The following is a 14,937-nucleotide window of genomic DNA, read 5'->3' as shown; positions in this document are numbered from 1 at the left end:
TGGCAGCAGGACCAGGGCAGTGATTGTCCCCCTGTACTTGCCACTGGTGAGGGCACACCTCAAATCCTGTGTTCAGTTTTGGGCCCCTCATTTCAAGAAAGGCATTGAGGTGCTGGAGCATGTCCAGAGAAGGGCAATGGAGCTGGTGAAGAGTCTGGACTACAAATCCAGTGAGGAGCAACTGAGGAACCCTAGGTTGTTTAGCCTGGAGAAAAGAAGGCTCGTGGGAGAATCTATTGCTCCCTACCTTAAAGGAGGTTATAGCCAGATGGGGGTCTGTCTCTTATCTGGAGTAACCAGCAATAGGACAAGAGTAAATGGCTTCAGGTTGCACCAGGGGAGGTTTAGACTGGATACTAGGAAACATTTCTTCATGGAAAGGGTTGCTAAGCATTGAACATGGTGCAGAGGAAAGGTGCATCCCTGGAAGTGCTTAAAGGATGTGTAGGTATGGCACCTGGGGACATGGTGTAGTGGTGGACTGGGCAGTGTTGGGTTGGCAGTTGGACTGGATGATCTTAGAGATCTTTTCTAGACTAAATGATTCTGTGATTCTACACGGTCATCCTTGTTCTTGGGCGTAAGTTCTACTTCAAAGTTTTCATGAGCAGCCAGGATTTATTAACTGCCTCCAAATTTGTCACTTCTCTACCACAAAAATAAACTAAAGGAGTAGGTTACAAGATTGTTTCTTAATGTGTTGTTTTGAAAATTCCTAGGAAAATGCCTAGAAACAGTACTATATGGAAAAATAACTTTTATATAAAGAATCTTTTTTAAGACCTAAAGGTTTTACAAATTGCCTTTTCTTTATTTAGATCAGGAGGATTTCCTAGGGCGATACAAAGCCGTCTTTAAGACAGCGTGTGAAGATCCTTGGAGTATGTCATCAAGAATTTCTCTGCATCCCTTGAAAGAATTCCTTGTCTGTGTGCACCTCAAGCTGTATTCCTCAGATAGTCCATGGACAGCATATGTATATGCTGAAAAAACTCTTCATGCCAATCTCTCTGCAAATAAGTATGATCTTGGACTTACAGGAGATCATGATAAATTGAAGATATGGTTGTTTGGAAAACAAATAAACGTAACAGTAAGACTTCGTAAAAACACTTGGAACCAAATATGTATCCAGTGGAAAAGTGACAATGAGGAAATGAAGGTATTCATAAATGGAACACAAAAATTTCACAGGAAACTAAATGGGAAAGTTTGTTTGCCTGGAAAAGGCCAGTTCTTGCTTGGGTGTTCAAAGCTGCAAGGTACAGCTGCATCACCTCGCCAGGGTATGACTGGGGAGCTGTACCTGTTCAGAATGTGGGACAAGGCAAATATAACACAATCTATGGACTGCCAGGATAGTGGTGTTATACGCTGGAGAGGGGAGGATTGGATCTATAACACGACAGTAGAAGAGGATAACTCTTTACAATGTGGTAAGTACTACAGCACTGCTTTTGAAATAGTAATTCAGTCAAAAGTTGATCTGAGTGTGTCTCGCATTTCTCTTCCAGGTTTTACAAAGTCTCAGTCTATTAATAATTTCTAAAATCAAAATCATATTCTGTATGAGATCATGTCAGGACCTGCAGCTTTTGCTAGTTTTTATCCAAATGAAAAAGTATAGCATCAATCCTTTAAAGACTTTCAACTTGCTTCAACTTTTCTGTCTATCAACCATTTGTGTAATATGAGAACAGGATGCAAGCAACTAAGACTCCCTGGAGTACTGGGGCATGTATCAATGTCATCTTAAAATAATTAATTTACACATTTTCTGTTCAGGGGATAAATACAGAGGAAAGCATTGCTGGTTCTCATTCTGCACTTTTGCTGGGCCAAAGCTTCAATGAGTGCAACTTTTCACTACTTCAATTGGCACATTACACCATCCTCAGCTGGTAGGGTCTACATCTGCAAAAAATTATAGGAGGATCCAATTTCTTTATCAGTATTAGTAATGTCTCCTTTATTAAAATGACCAAATGGTTTCTCACACATTTCTCAAATTTTCCCTCTTCCCTGAAAAAGAACCATAAAAACCTTTGAATCAAACCAATCCAAGATGTTATTTTCAGAGAAACTGAGTTCAAGCAAGAGAATAATCCTATTTTTAGCTTTTGCTATCATATCTGTTGGCAAAAACTACGAACTTGAATCAAACTTTGATGTAATACAATTGTAAATCATAGGAAATTATATTATCCCCCAAGAGATGTTAATGTGACTAGCTCAATTATAATTTCCTAGAATTTTTATGTAGCATCATTGATTCAGTTTAAATGTGGCACCAGTCTTAATCTTCATCACCTTTATCCTTAAAAAATGTACCTATCTATTGCATGCAGATTCAAAGATACATTTTATCTATATAATCTTATAACCACTGCCTGGGTAGATACAAAGTGTCTTAGTAAGAGCAGTAAAATAAAGTGACCAGATTTCTTTTTCTGGAAGTGAAAGAAATCTGTTCAACAAACCAGATCTCATGGAGAATGCTGCTAGCACTGGTTTGTAATGAATGAAATGCCTTTGGTAGCCTTGATGCTGTAGTTGGGAGCACATCTTCTTTGTTGGGTTGTGTGATTTGGGAAAAGAGCTGAAGAAAGACTGCCTTTCTTTTACTTATGTCTGGCTGTGCTTGAAGGAGCATAGTCCTAAGGCTGAAAGGAGGAACATTCTGTTTACTAGATGTACAAAGGAAGTCTGAGAGAGGTATGTCTGGACAGTGGAGGAAATCTCGGTCAGAGTGGAGCATCTGATTGTCTTTTACTGATGCCCAGAAGGGACAAACTCCTTGTTTTCTATTCCAGCAATTTCTGCCCTGAATATTGAGCATCCTTGACCATGACAGGGCAGCTTGATCAGGCAAAGTCCATCTCCAGCCCTAACTGCTTAATGATTTTAGAATTAATGATTTAGTGGCTTGTGGAATCCTTTGTCTACTTGCAAGAGCTCTCCTAGTGAGTATGTAAAATGCATGGTTTCCAAAGCTTTGTTGCTTAGGCAGACTGAGTAACTATGCTGACAGTGGTTTGTTTCGGTATAGAGACCATCTCTGCTGCCATATATAAGTTATCTCCTCTAGATAACTTGGGACATTAACAGCTTTTCAAAGAGAACTTGCTGGAATTTTTTTACAGTTTATTTGCCTCCCTTCAATAATAGATGTATTTTAGCTGATTAACCCCCAAGTTATCCTGTGAGCATATATTTAGCAAATACCAGTGTCGCTGTCGAGGCAGGACATGAATGAATAGACTTGACTCAGAAGGCTGTGAGAGTAGGACTCTGATTTATTCAAAATACACTGCTCTTTTATACAGAGCTTCATGAGGACCAAATCCATTGGTTCTGAAGTGAAAACAACCCACAGCATTGGTGCAAAGTGCTTGACTCACAGTGATAGAACTTAACTATAAACAATGTGAAAAACAAGAGAGATAAAGAATTATTTACATTCTTCTCCAGCTCTTTCCCAGACTTTTTGCCTGGCTAGAAACTCTCAGTTTCTTTCTTTGACTGAATCGGAGACCCACATAGCAATCCAATGGATAACAAAGCTTTTATGGTAGAAATATCTAATAGTCTATGTCAGGTGATTTTAATTGATGCTGCTACTACTCTTACAATCTGATTTCTTTCAATAAGTTCCTCTGAACACCTGTGTAAAAATTACCTGATTTGAGAAACTTCTCTGTTTTGTGTTAAAGCAGAAGGACTTTAAGTAGTAAGTCTGCAAAAGGACCTAATTTTACATCTGCAATGAGCATAACTGGCAAGGGGCTAAAGTTTAGGAAAGTCCTCTGTAGGCACAAAAGGTCAAAAGGAAGTGGTTCATTACAGTCATAATTGTGCCGGAGGACAAGTTTCAGAATTTCTTTTTTGTGACCTAGTTGGCATTTTGTGCCTACATAAAACAATTATTTGTAAAATGTTCTGTCAAAGGTTGCCGTAATTTCTGTGATTTCTTCTTTGCTTAACCACTCAAAACCTTTGTGCAGTGTAAGCCATTGTCTAATTGGTATTTCATCAGCAGTAATCCATTCCATTAATATCTAGATTTACTCAGCATCAGTTTTCCCACCTTTGTTTTTGTTGACTCTTCTGATTCTTTTACTTTAGGTTTTATAATTTATTTTTATGAAAACTTTTCAAATTACCAAAAAATTTTTTTTTTTCTTAACTATTTGAGATCTAATAAGGATCAAAATCCTGATTGTGGTAAGATTCACACACATGTTTAGCATTTAAAGGTATGCTTAACTTTAACCGAGTAGCTTACTCCCCAGAAGCAGCTGGGATTACCTCTGCAGTAACTACATATATTACGCATCTGAAGATTTGCAAGATAGGACATATCTGACTGCTTCCCACTGATGAGGCTGATCACATTCCTTGGACTAATGGTTCTCAATAGTGAACTTTTATATCTGAGTTAAAGATGAGACTCTTGTTCCTCCTAGTGACAGTTTTCTGGTTCTCCTGCTCTGTGTGGCCCCTGTATGCTGAGCAGGTGTAAATACTGCAGGCAGGGCCAGAGAGGGAAGGAAGTCATGCACTTGGTGCGTCACTGGCCTTCCACGTACGTTCTTAATGTTCCTTTGATAATTCCCCCCTTGCTAAGAGTGAGAAGTAGCATTACAGCTGTGTCTAGAGTGAAGAGTGCAGGTTGAATGTCTCTCACTTTACAGATTGCCTCCTGGTATTTAAAAATGCCTAAATGAAGAAACTATTTCATATTCTAACCCTGAAAAATGTCTTCATCGTGTTTCTTGATGTATGACTCCTCTGTAGCTACATACTTTAATGTGGGCAATATAAATGATATCACTCTGTATAATCCAAGAAAAAAAAATCTACTAAGTAATGTTTGGGGTGATTTAAGAGAACAAACACACAAGAAGTTAAAAGAGTTTAAAGTGCTAAATCCTTGAAAAGAAACTCTAATCACCTGTAAGTATCAGGTCTTCTGTTGTCATTTTTACATGTGATATTTTTAAGTTGCTTTTAATAATAACTTCACAGTGAAATGCACTGTTTAAACATTAATCATTTCAGTTATACATTAAACAGTAACTTTCTTAATGCAAATACAAATACCCAAACTGTTACGCTGTGCATTTATGCAAGGAGCACAGATCTTTAACAAATTTCAATGAATAAATAAAATAGATTATTTGAAGCATAACTGAAAATAGTATTACTGCTGTCTCATTTGTGATATTGGTGCTGTAACTTTCAGCCTGTTGCTTTTGGTTTATTTTTATCCTAATTAAAATTCAGTGACATTATGCATTATTATGGCATTTTTGATTTCTCTTAATTGTCCTGTACAACCTTCAAGATTAAGGTGTTGCCTTCTCTTTTTCATGTACTCTTTTGATTTTCAATATTGCTGAGCCTGCTACTGGTGTTGCTGGAGGGGGCTTCCACACTTCTGGGTACAGAGCAATGTAATACTGTTGGGAGAAATAGGAAGTGACCAGTGCCCTGCCCAGTGTGACTATTTGGCTATTTTGCCTCTGCATTCTCAAGGAAGAGAAAAACTTCAGTCTGGACTTTTGTTCTAGTTTGCAGATGTGGACAGTAGAAGGTAGGTATTAGGCTCATGTAATCCTGTTTGAAGATTTCCCAACTGTGTGCCCATCTGATGACAGGATCACCTTTCCTGGAATCAAGGGTGGAGTCTCAAGACTTTACATCCTCAGGGAAGAAGTGGAAATACAGGTGTCCCTCATCCACTCATCCAGTCTCCGTCCCAGTCTGCTGGGTACCAATCCTTGGGCTGTATTATTAAGTTTACTGAGTGGATCATGAAAGCAGAAGATGAAAATGCAAATTATTTGCCCCAGTGCCATTTTTCCCCCCTAGAACTGTAAGTACAGAAACTAAAGAAATCTCTAGAAGCTCTTGAAGGAAATGTGATGGGAAAAAATACCTAACTCTGGAGTGCCTTTTGATGAGTCATGTGCCACTTTACTTTGTACCTATTAACAGAATACATGTTTGACCTTCCCTTTCTTTGCTCTTGTTTCCTCCCTCTCCTGTGATACTGAACAAAGTGGCTTTTTGGAAATCCGCCTTCCAGAGAAGTGGTAATTTGATTCACCTCAGTATCTAATGTACAGCTTTCCACAAACAGATAAAAACTTTATTTATAACCTAATTTCTTACAAGCAGTGAAACATCAAAGCTGAGTTAAAAATACTGAGCCTAGATTTTCTTTTAAGGATACTAAAAAATGAACTGGCCCAAGTGACTGAGCCTGATGTGAACAAGTTCTGGCATTTGTTGCTGCCTAATGGCCAGTGATAATTCATCCTTTCTTCCATGGTGCCACCACAGGGGGTCAGAGCAGATACAAGGTGTCATGAGGGTCACCAAAACATAAAACTAAGATTGTACTTAAGTTTTATCCTATGAACTTATATACAGTGTGCCTCAAAATCTACCTTACATATAAAGTCAAGATAATGTTTCCAGTGTGCAGCTAACTAACAACTGTTAACTTGTGGAGAATTTTTATGTGTTATTGTTATTAATGCCTTGTGTGACAGAATGTTCATTTGGCAGAACATTTATTCAGCTGAAAAGTTTGTCAAATGTTAAAGGGACCTAATCTTTCCATGGAAAATATGAATTTAATTTGAATAGCAGAATTGAATGTCACATTGTCAGCACCAATTTCTGCAAATAATTGGGTTTTAGAACAGCACCATTTTGAAATTTTGCTGCTTGAGCTACTCAGTTTTGTTTGTAAGCAAGCCTTGTAAAATGCATTAGTGCTAGGCATCTTTATTTCTCTGAATGCAAATGGAATGCAGTAGTTGCTGCACAGTTCTGCTAACTGCTATAACAAATAGGTTAACTGTTGCCTGTAAAAATATTTAGCAGAGGATCTGTATAGACTTAAAAATTGCAAAGTAGAATTGACTTTTTAAGTCTTAAATGCTTGTAATTATATAATCCAGAAAGTGATACTAGATATCTATTTGGAATGAAAAGATTTGCCTTGGCCTTTCTGGTGGGAATTTTTCATGCAAATTAATTCCACTGACTGATTCAGTTGAATTTTTGGTGAAAAAACTTACAGCACTGTAAGTGTGCTGTAATGTCTTATTTAGAAAATCTAATTTTTATAAATGTCCTTGTATTTTTATTTTTATGTGTAAGTCAAAACTGATCTTAGCAGCAATATACAGTTGTGGTTGTCTCATGTCATTCTGTGGTGACAGCTAAGTACTGTGGCTTCAGGAGACCAAATTACATAGCCATCAAGGTGTCCCTTGAGATTCTTCCATTTGCTGTTGATCTGTTTGTGAGAGTTGAACATAGTTGAGACTACCAGTACTTTGAACAAAGAAGCCTGGGTGCTAATACAAATGGTTTTCATTTTTGGCATGTTTTTCAATTAATCAAAGTAAAATTTTAGTCACTTCATTCCATAAACCTCTCCTCTAGGCCCTACACATATAAGTACAGGAATGTATGTTTCTCTGCCAGGAATGCTGTTGTCCTTCTACAGATTGGTAGCTGCTCCTTAGCATTCAGTGCCAATTTGGTGTCTGGAGCTGACTAGGAAGCAGCTGCCCTTGCATTCTCTCCCGTGTTCCCTGAGACAGAGGCCAGCTGGCACAGCCCTTCACTCTGCCCCTCCTCACCTACCACACAGGCTGGGCAGGGGGAGTTTCCATGGGGAGACTCAAGTTCACTAAATTTTGGACTCTTTCTCCTCCGAAGAAAGCTCAATAATTGCTTTCCCAGTCTCAGGCTTGCTCAAAGGATGCTTCCTGCAAAGGTTTAAAGGAGATAATGAAGTGTTAGGTAAAACAGCATTAGTCAGCAGCAGCACTGTTCCCCTGAGACAGGGGGACAAGAAACTGCTGCCAGTAATGTCCTTCTTTCACCAAATTGTTATCAGCAGCCACGTTCCAGCTGCTTCTCACTTCTACACCCTGGAAAAACAGAACTGTTTCTCAAAGACTGGGTTGCATGAAGACAGGTGAATCAGAAGTGGTGTTGCCTTTCCAAAAAATTTAAGAAAGGTTGTACTGCTCATAAGCTAGTTTGAAAGTAGGGAGAAGAACAGGAACATTTTACATTATCACACTTGGAGATAGGACACTGTACACCTTTTATGCTTTAAGGGCTCTGTCTTGTGCCTGAGTTATTGAATAAATGATATGCTTTGAGTGACAGTGCTTTTGCTGTATGCACCAGAACCATCTGTCCCATCTTGACTGTGTTACAAAACCTCCTTCTGCCTTTCTTTCCCTTTCACTGAATTAATTTTTCAGTTCTGCTTTGCTTGGTGGAGCAGCTTCAGCAGGATATGTGGAGACCATCCCATCCTAAAAGATCCAGTAGCCTGAGAATTAAAAGCTGTCATGCTAAGGAATGCTGTAAGCACAAGGTTATTTTTTTAGACAGAGCCCGTACTGGTCTCTCTCAGAGCTACATCAGCTTGCACACAACCTTAAGTACTGTTAATAGGCTTAGTCTCCCGCCAGTCTGGAGCTGCTGAAGTTACACCGGTTCCCATTGTCAGACAAAGTCATTGGGAAATAAAGGTTGTCACAATTTTTGCAGCTGTGGTGAGAGCTGCTAAGCCAGTTTCATACCTGTGGAGCACCGATGGGATTCCCAGGTTGTGGCTTAGCTAGCTATTTGTGTCGGAACAGTACAAAGTGATATGAAGACAGTAAAGGACTTGCTGCTTTTGTTTCTAATGATGCATGTTAGGAACAGAAACCAGTGCTTATCTCATTTAATCAAGTTGCCTTTTCCCTCAGAAAAGATACCAAACAGTTCTTGTGAGGGCCTACTCTATCTCTCTTGCAACAAAAGCAAGGAATAATACTGTCTATTTAATTACAGTTTAAATCTTCAAGAGTGTTTTCTATTAGAGAAAATGTAGCAAAATATTATTACAATGTGTAATCCTTTGTTTATAATGTGGAACAGGATGTTAGTTCTATTGATTTGGTGATCCTAAACTAACAGTGTTGCAAATAAAATCCATAGAGCAAATAAATGGAAGTTTCATATATGTATTTTCATGTTCTTATCAATAGAAAACAACTTAAGAGCAATAAATTTTCTGTTAGCTTGTTACTAACACATCTTGAGTTCCTCTTCTTTTTACTTGCCAACTTTAGGGATGTTTTGGATTAAACTCTAATCCTTCTCCAAATAAATCTATTCATCTTTTTTTCTTGCTCTTAAACACAACAAAGGAGGAGGGTTAAGAAATAAATTATGTGAGTCTTTCTTCCTTCCTCCTTTCTATGTGCCTAGGTGATTCTGATTAATGACTTGGTTAATGTACTTAAAGCTGGACCTTGATAAGTCCATACTCAAGCCTTGACAAGTCTCATACTCACAGATAATTTCTAGCAACTGTAGACATAGGACTACTGTACTGTAAGAGAAGTCATGGTTAGATTGGTGTCCATAAAAAAGTGCCTTTCAGATTATGTATGCTATCATCAGTTGCTGCATTTGCCAGCTCCATATTTGTGGCTTGTGTTTAGCTTGTTTTACTACCTGTGCTGCTAGATGTGCTATTAAAAGCAATTGTCATTTTTACAGTTCACTGTCTTCTTACTAATCTACAAAACCAAATATGTAAATGAACAATTTTTGTACCTACCTCAGGGTACTACTTGTATTCTCAAAAATTAACAAGGTGCTTGAAGGGATATGGAGGATGCAAAAGGCACCTTGTATACAACAAGATTGCCTCCACTGACTCCACAAGAGTTTGTGAGAAAGATCCTAAAGGTAGATTCCCTGGGCAGATTTTATCTTTTCAATGGGCAGAAGAAGCACTGTGGTGGTGTTTGCTCTGAGATGCTGCATATTCAGGTGGATTCCTTTTGAGAATTGATTTTGCTCTAGAGCTTTTTTTGGAGATGAGGGCTTTTACAGTGATTAATACAGGACTAGTAAGAGGTAAACTTTTGGAGATAGAATTTACTTTCTGTGGTAGGAAGGTCAGATTGGCCACCTGTGGAAGGATGCTTCTGTCTCTAAGCAGAAGTTCAGTCAATTATCTTTATTCACACCATTTTACCTTAAAAAAATTATTTACTGTTTTAACAATACAGAATAGTTTTATCTGACTACTGCTTCAGTTCTGCATATTAAACTTGGTATTGTCTTGGTATTGTATTAAGGGTCTTCCCCAAGCCTACACTAGATGCTAAGAAAATAATTTTGTAGCATCTGTAATTTGTAATCACGTCACAATGTTAAAGTAACAGCACTTGTACATGAGAGCTCTAGAACACATACCTTACAGGAATATGTAAATATATATTTTATCTGTACTTAACATATAGTAAGAAGCCCTAATTTTCCTGAAAAAATACTGTAAAAATTAGGGTTATATCCAGATTTTCATGATCTATCAAGTTCATACAGTTCTAGTTATCAAAAAGAGCAATTTTCCTTCTCTGTAGGGAGAATCTTAGTTGTGTCAAAAGAGATGTTTAATGTAACCTTGTTTTATCTTTACTGAAGGAGCTTAAATTCAGTAGGCTGATATGTATAAAGGTGTGAATTTTTACTTATGCTTTAACTTAATGGGTATGTATTGTTTTACTAAGAATTTTGATTCTCTCTTCTGCATAAGAAAATTTCTACCCAGGATGTAAATTAACTAAAACTAAGAGTTTAATGGAAAACTCCTAAAGAATTGTAGTGCAATTAATTAGATTTCCTTGTATTCATCCTGCCATATTTCAAAGTTGCTGCTTTTAACTTCATGCAGTGTATGACATTCCACAAAAATGAACTGACTTTTTTCATCTTGTCAAGCTCTGTGTTGTCTCTGACTTCTGATCATTGGTCCCAGTATCCCAGCATTGGGGTAGCCAGGCAGCAATCTGCTTACCTGGCTGGCAGCTGTCATCTTTGTGCATCTCACACCTTGCTCAGGAATAGGGACTGGTTAATCTCTGTCTCATTTATGATTTCTGTCATTTCCTTCTCTTGTTCTTGTGGCTGTCCTGCTGCGGAACAGGCTGCTTCTTCTGAGTTGTCTTATCTTCTTCCTCCTTCCCTAACTGGGTCAGCCTCCACTTCCATAGCTCCCTCTTGACTGCTGTGGTTAGGGTTGTATCTCTGAATCAGCTGCAGCATCCATTTGTTTTTCCTTAGATCCAGAGATCCTATTGCCCCTTCCAGGGTGTAGGACACAGGCCTGGTAGGCATATGCCAGGACCCAACACAGTACCAAAGTCTCTGCCTTTGGTGTAAGCAAGACATCCTTCCTGCGAATGGTCTGCCTTCTCACCAGGATTCCTTGGCTGTTCGGGTGTAAACTCCCATGCCATCAGAGGTGAATACTGCTCTAGGCACCTGCCCAAATTCTCCTGCATACCTTGCTCCCTAGAAATTTGTTCCCTCAGAGCGCCTTCCTGTGTGTTGTCTCCAAGTGATTGGTTACTGGAGGTCCCACAGAGATTTGAGTTTTGATGACTGGATTCAGAGTTTGAGGATGGTCGTGTAGACTGCAGGTGCAGGTGGACCACCACTGATGGAAGAAGGAAGGTGTCAGTTCTGAGACATTAGCAGTGGTGGAGGTAACCTACAGCAACCCAGACAGCAGCGATGACTCCAAGGATCTGCGTGATGTCCATTGTACGTGGGCTGTGTGAGACAGTTAATACCCATCAGTGTGACTTGGCAGTGGTGGACTGGCCAGATATCAAGGCATTACCTGTGGAGAAACTGTCCCACCTACTCTTGCAATTTGGAGAGAATTTCTCTCTTCTTCTTTTACTCTTGGGCTTGAACCCTGACAATGATTAGTGTCCCACTAGGTTCAGTGACTTGGGAAGAGTTTTTCTTCCTCCTTACCTAGACAGGAACTCACCTATTAGAGGAGATGAAATAGGTAACAGTGCTTTAAGGACAGGTGATACTGCATTGATACTGTCTTTTTCAAGGTCTAGGATGGTGTTTTGAGTGGTGATAGGCTGCAGGGAACATTTGGAGCTGTCTGCCACTTTTCCTCCACCACAGGAGGAAAAGTGGCATAGCACTTGCCTTGGTAGCAAGTTTGCTGCAGTGGTGTGATTTAATCTATCTGCTGGGCCTCCTCATTTATAGCCCAACCACTACCTTTATTCCAGAGAGGCTTTAGTCACTTGGCTCACTTGACATTATGTTCACATTCATGAGTGTGATGGCTTCAACTGTCAGGTCCACCAGATCAAGAGCCCATCTGTGTGTTGCATCTCTCCCTAGGTGTCCCTGGGCCCATTGAACAGGAAATAGTTCACCTTTTCATCCCAGCCCACATCCACCTGAGCCGCTTCCTTTCTGGCAGCCTGCTCTGTCACTTTTTAGATGTTCTTTGGTGGTGCAGCTCTTAGACACATGAGTATTTATATGATGTGTATGCACATCATGATGTTACATTTTTAGTTGCTGCTATTTTAGCCCTCTTCATCTTCACTCAAGCAAATGTGCTGAATAGGTTTCTCAAGACACTAACAAGGGAAGAGAAGAGGCAAAGCTCATGGCCTAGTCTAATCTGTATCTTCCATAAGTATAAAACATTAAACTGAGGAAAAAACTGAACTCAAAAGAATTGAAGTTCCAGCTTTCAAAAAAAGCATATTGACACATATTTCTCAATTGATGCAAAGTAGTTCTGCAGACCATTTTGAAGTGAGGTGAGTACATCTAAAATGGTTGTGTTTTAAAAAGTGTGTGTATATATATATGCATATGTACAAATATATATAAAATCTTCTGCTCCTAAAAAAAATATTCTTATTTTGCAGTTGAGACTACTGCTACACTAACTAGCAGAAAAACAACAGGTATGTTGGTGTTCTATGGGATTTTGCCCCATTGTTCTTCTGTTTTAGAAAGTGTGTAGTAAGATTGCTGCTGCTGATACATTTTAATTCATGGAGACAGTAAAGCATATGCAAACATCAGCAAATTAATTTTCCTTATCATCCTTATGGCTTATTAGCTAATTTTGTGGTGCAAACAGCATTAGTAATTTTCCAGAGAAAACAAAGTCACTGAGATGATTTTGATTCTCTCTTCATTACAGAAATTGTATTCACATTTATCATTTGGAAAGAAGCTATTGCACATTTTCAGTAAGGCAAGCAAAATAGTCTTATTGGAGCAAGGAATTCACAAGTGTTTATCATTTCGGAAAACCTTGTTTACTATTTTTAGTTTAAAAAAATCTGTTTTTCTGTAGGGACTTTTGGTATCTCTGATTTAAGTCTTCTGCAGCAGTAGGAAAGGCTTTACAGTAAAATTAGTATATTGTAAGTAACATTATAGGATGACTTTTGACCTTTGAGAGATGTTGAAACACCTTAAGTATATTTTTAAAATAGCGCTTCATGTTTGCATCCATTATATTTCTGTGATAACTGTGCCCTGTAACTTGATTTTTGATACTGTCTCTGACAGTATCAAAAACCACCCAGTGACTGAATGGGCCAACTTTAAAGTTGCTATGTGAACAAGATACCAAATTTCCTAATTTCGTTTTGATCAAAATACTGACTGTAACTATATAAAAATCTGATAGCTAGGGTTTGCTATGTAAATATTTGGCTGTTTCATGTTAAAATCAGAGATTCAAACTTGAAATTAGTTTTTTATCTCTGCTTTTTGCAGGATAGAAGAAAAGAATACATATGAATGGGATAAAATTTAAGTGGCAAGTCTTATTGTTATTATAAAAAGTCTGAGAATAGTTCTTCATACCCAGCTGGAGCCGTCTTGCTGTGTATGTTTGATTCCCATTCCTGGAATTAGCAAGACACTCAGGATAAGCATGTAGCTTTCAGACTAGTGTGGCACGTATCTTGGTCTTTAACATTATACAATTCTATTATGCAATTCAAACTGTCCAGTATTTCTCAAAAAAAAAAAAAAAAAAAAAATTGTTTTGCATCAAATTCTATTTGAGTGCATAAAGAACCAGAGATTGTTACATCTGCCTTTTTGACAACCTGGACGTGTTGTTCTGGAAGAGCAGATGTTGCCCTCTTCTGGTGAATGCAGGAAACTTTTGATAATATAAGAAAAGCCTGTTGAGGATAATAATGTATGTGTCTGAAACTTCATAATGGTATTTTTTTTTTTTTTTAATCTGAAATAAAATTCACAGATTCTGAAGAATCCGCTGCAACAACCATGTTTGGTAAGAAAATCAGGACTTTACTGATTTTTTTCTAATTTTTGTTATTCCCTATTTGGTAAATCTGCTTTTATCTGAGGTAGTGCAGAAATGTGTTGTAATGTAATAGAGTTCCAAAATTAAAAAATGTTCATTTCAAATTACTTGTTTGATTCTATATTGTAATGAAATAGCTTACTTTACAAGATCATTCATGGTTTCTGGCAGTGATGCTTGGGTTGAAGTAGGTGCAAGTTGCTTGATCAGGAGCCTTTTGTTCAGTTATCTGAACAGTGAAGAGTTTGCAGAGATGGCAGAGGAGGAAAACTGTAGTGAGAGCTATTTTACATCTCCTCTCACCCTAGCAGATGGCATTTCATGCAGTGTATTATACTACACACACACAAGAAGCTCTAAAAACTTCTGGAACCAGAGGTGATAAGCATCATCTATGAAAGCATTTTTAAAAAAGACACACAGAAATAACCTGTGTGAAAGCCAATTGCTTTCTTACTTCATGTATACTGTAATAGAGAGAGTGCTCTTGATAAAAGAAATAATACAGATGCAAACACACATGATCTTGTTATTTTACAGATAGAGTTTCTTTGGGAATGGTCTGTCTTTAACAACTGCATCACATTAAATATGTGTGTAGTATTACTAGTCCAAGTAATACAGGTGAAATCAGCACTTTGTTTTCACTCTGCTCTTATTTTGACTACTTGTTAGTTGGCTCAGAAAATTTCTTCTTCTGTTGTGGATCT

General features: G+C 38.1%; 1 protein-coding gene across 4 annotated transcripts in view; it reads left to right on the top strand.

The window, feature by feature from the left end:
• The window catches only part of ADGRG2 (adhesion G protein-coupled receptor G2), a 59,179-nt gene that overhangs the window by 17,187 nt on the left and 27,055 nt on the right, over nucleotides 1-14,937 (top strand). For 2 of the 4 annotated variants that reach the window (XM_021552934.4, XM_085559160.1), the window contains exons 3-5: nucleotides 819-1,436; nucleotides 12,801-12,839; nucleotides 14,162-14,194. In XM_021552934.4, coding sequence (XP_021408609.4) covers nucleotides 819-1,436; nucleotides 12,801-12,839; nucleotides 14,162-14,194 — 690 coding nt within the window. The remainder of the gene's footprint in view (nucleotides 1-818; nucleotides 1,437-12,800; nucleotides 12,840-14,161; nucleotides 14,195-14,937) is intronic. The other 2 variants (XM_085559167.1, XM_085559172.1) reach the window with 1 other exon arrangement.

Source organism: Lonchura striata, chromosome 1 (genome assembly GCF_050655825.1).
Source record: "Lonchura striata isolate lonStrDom1 chromosome 1, ASM5065582v1, whole genome shotgun sequence".
Lineage (NCBI taxonomy): Eukaryota > Metazoa > Chordata > Aves > Passeriformes > Estrildidae > Lonchura > Lonchura striata.
Note: the sequence above shows the minus strand (reverse complement) of the source record. Positions and strands in the feature narration are given on the sequence as shown.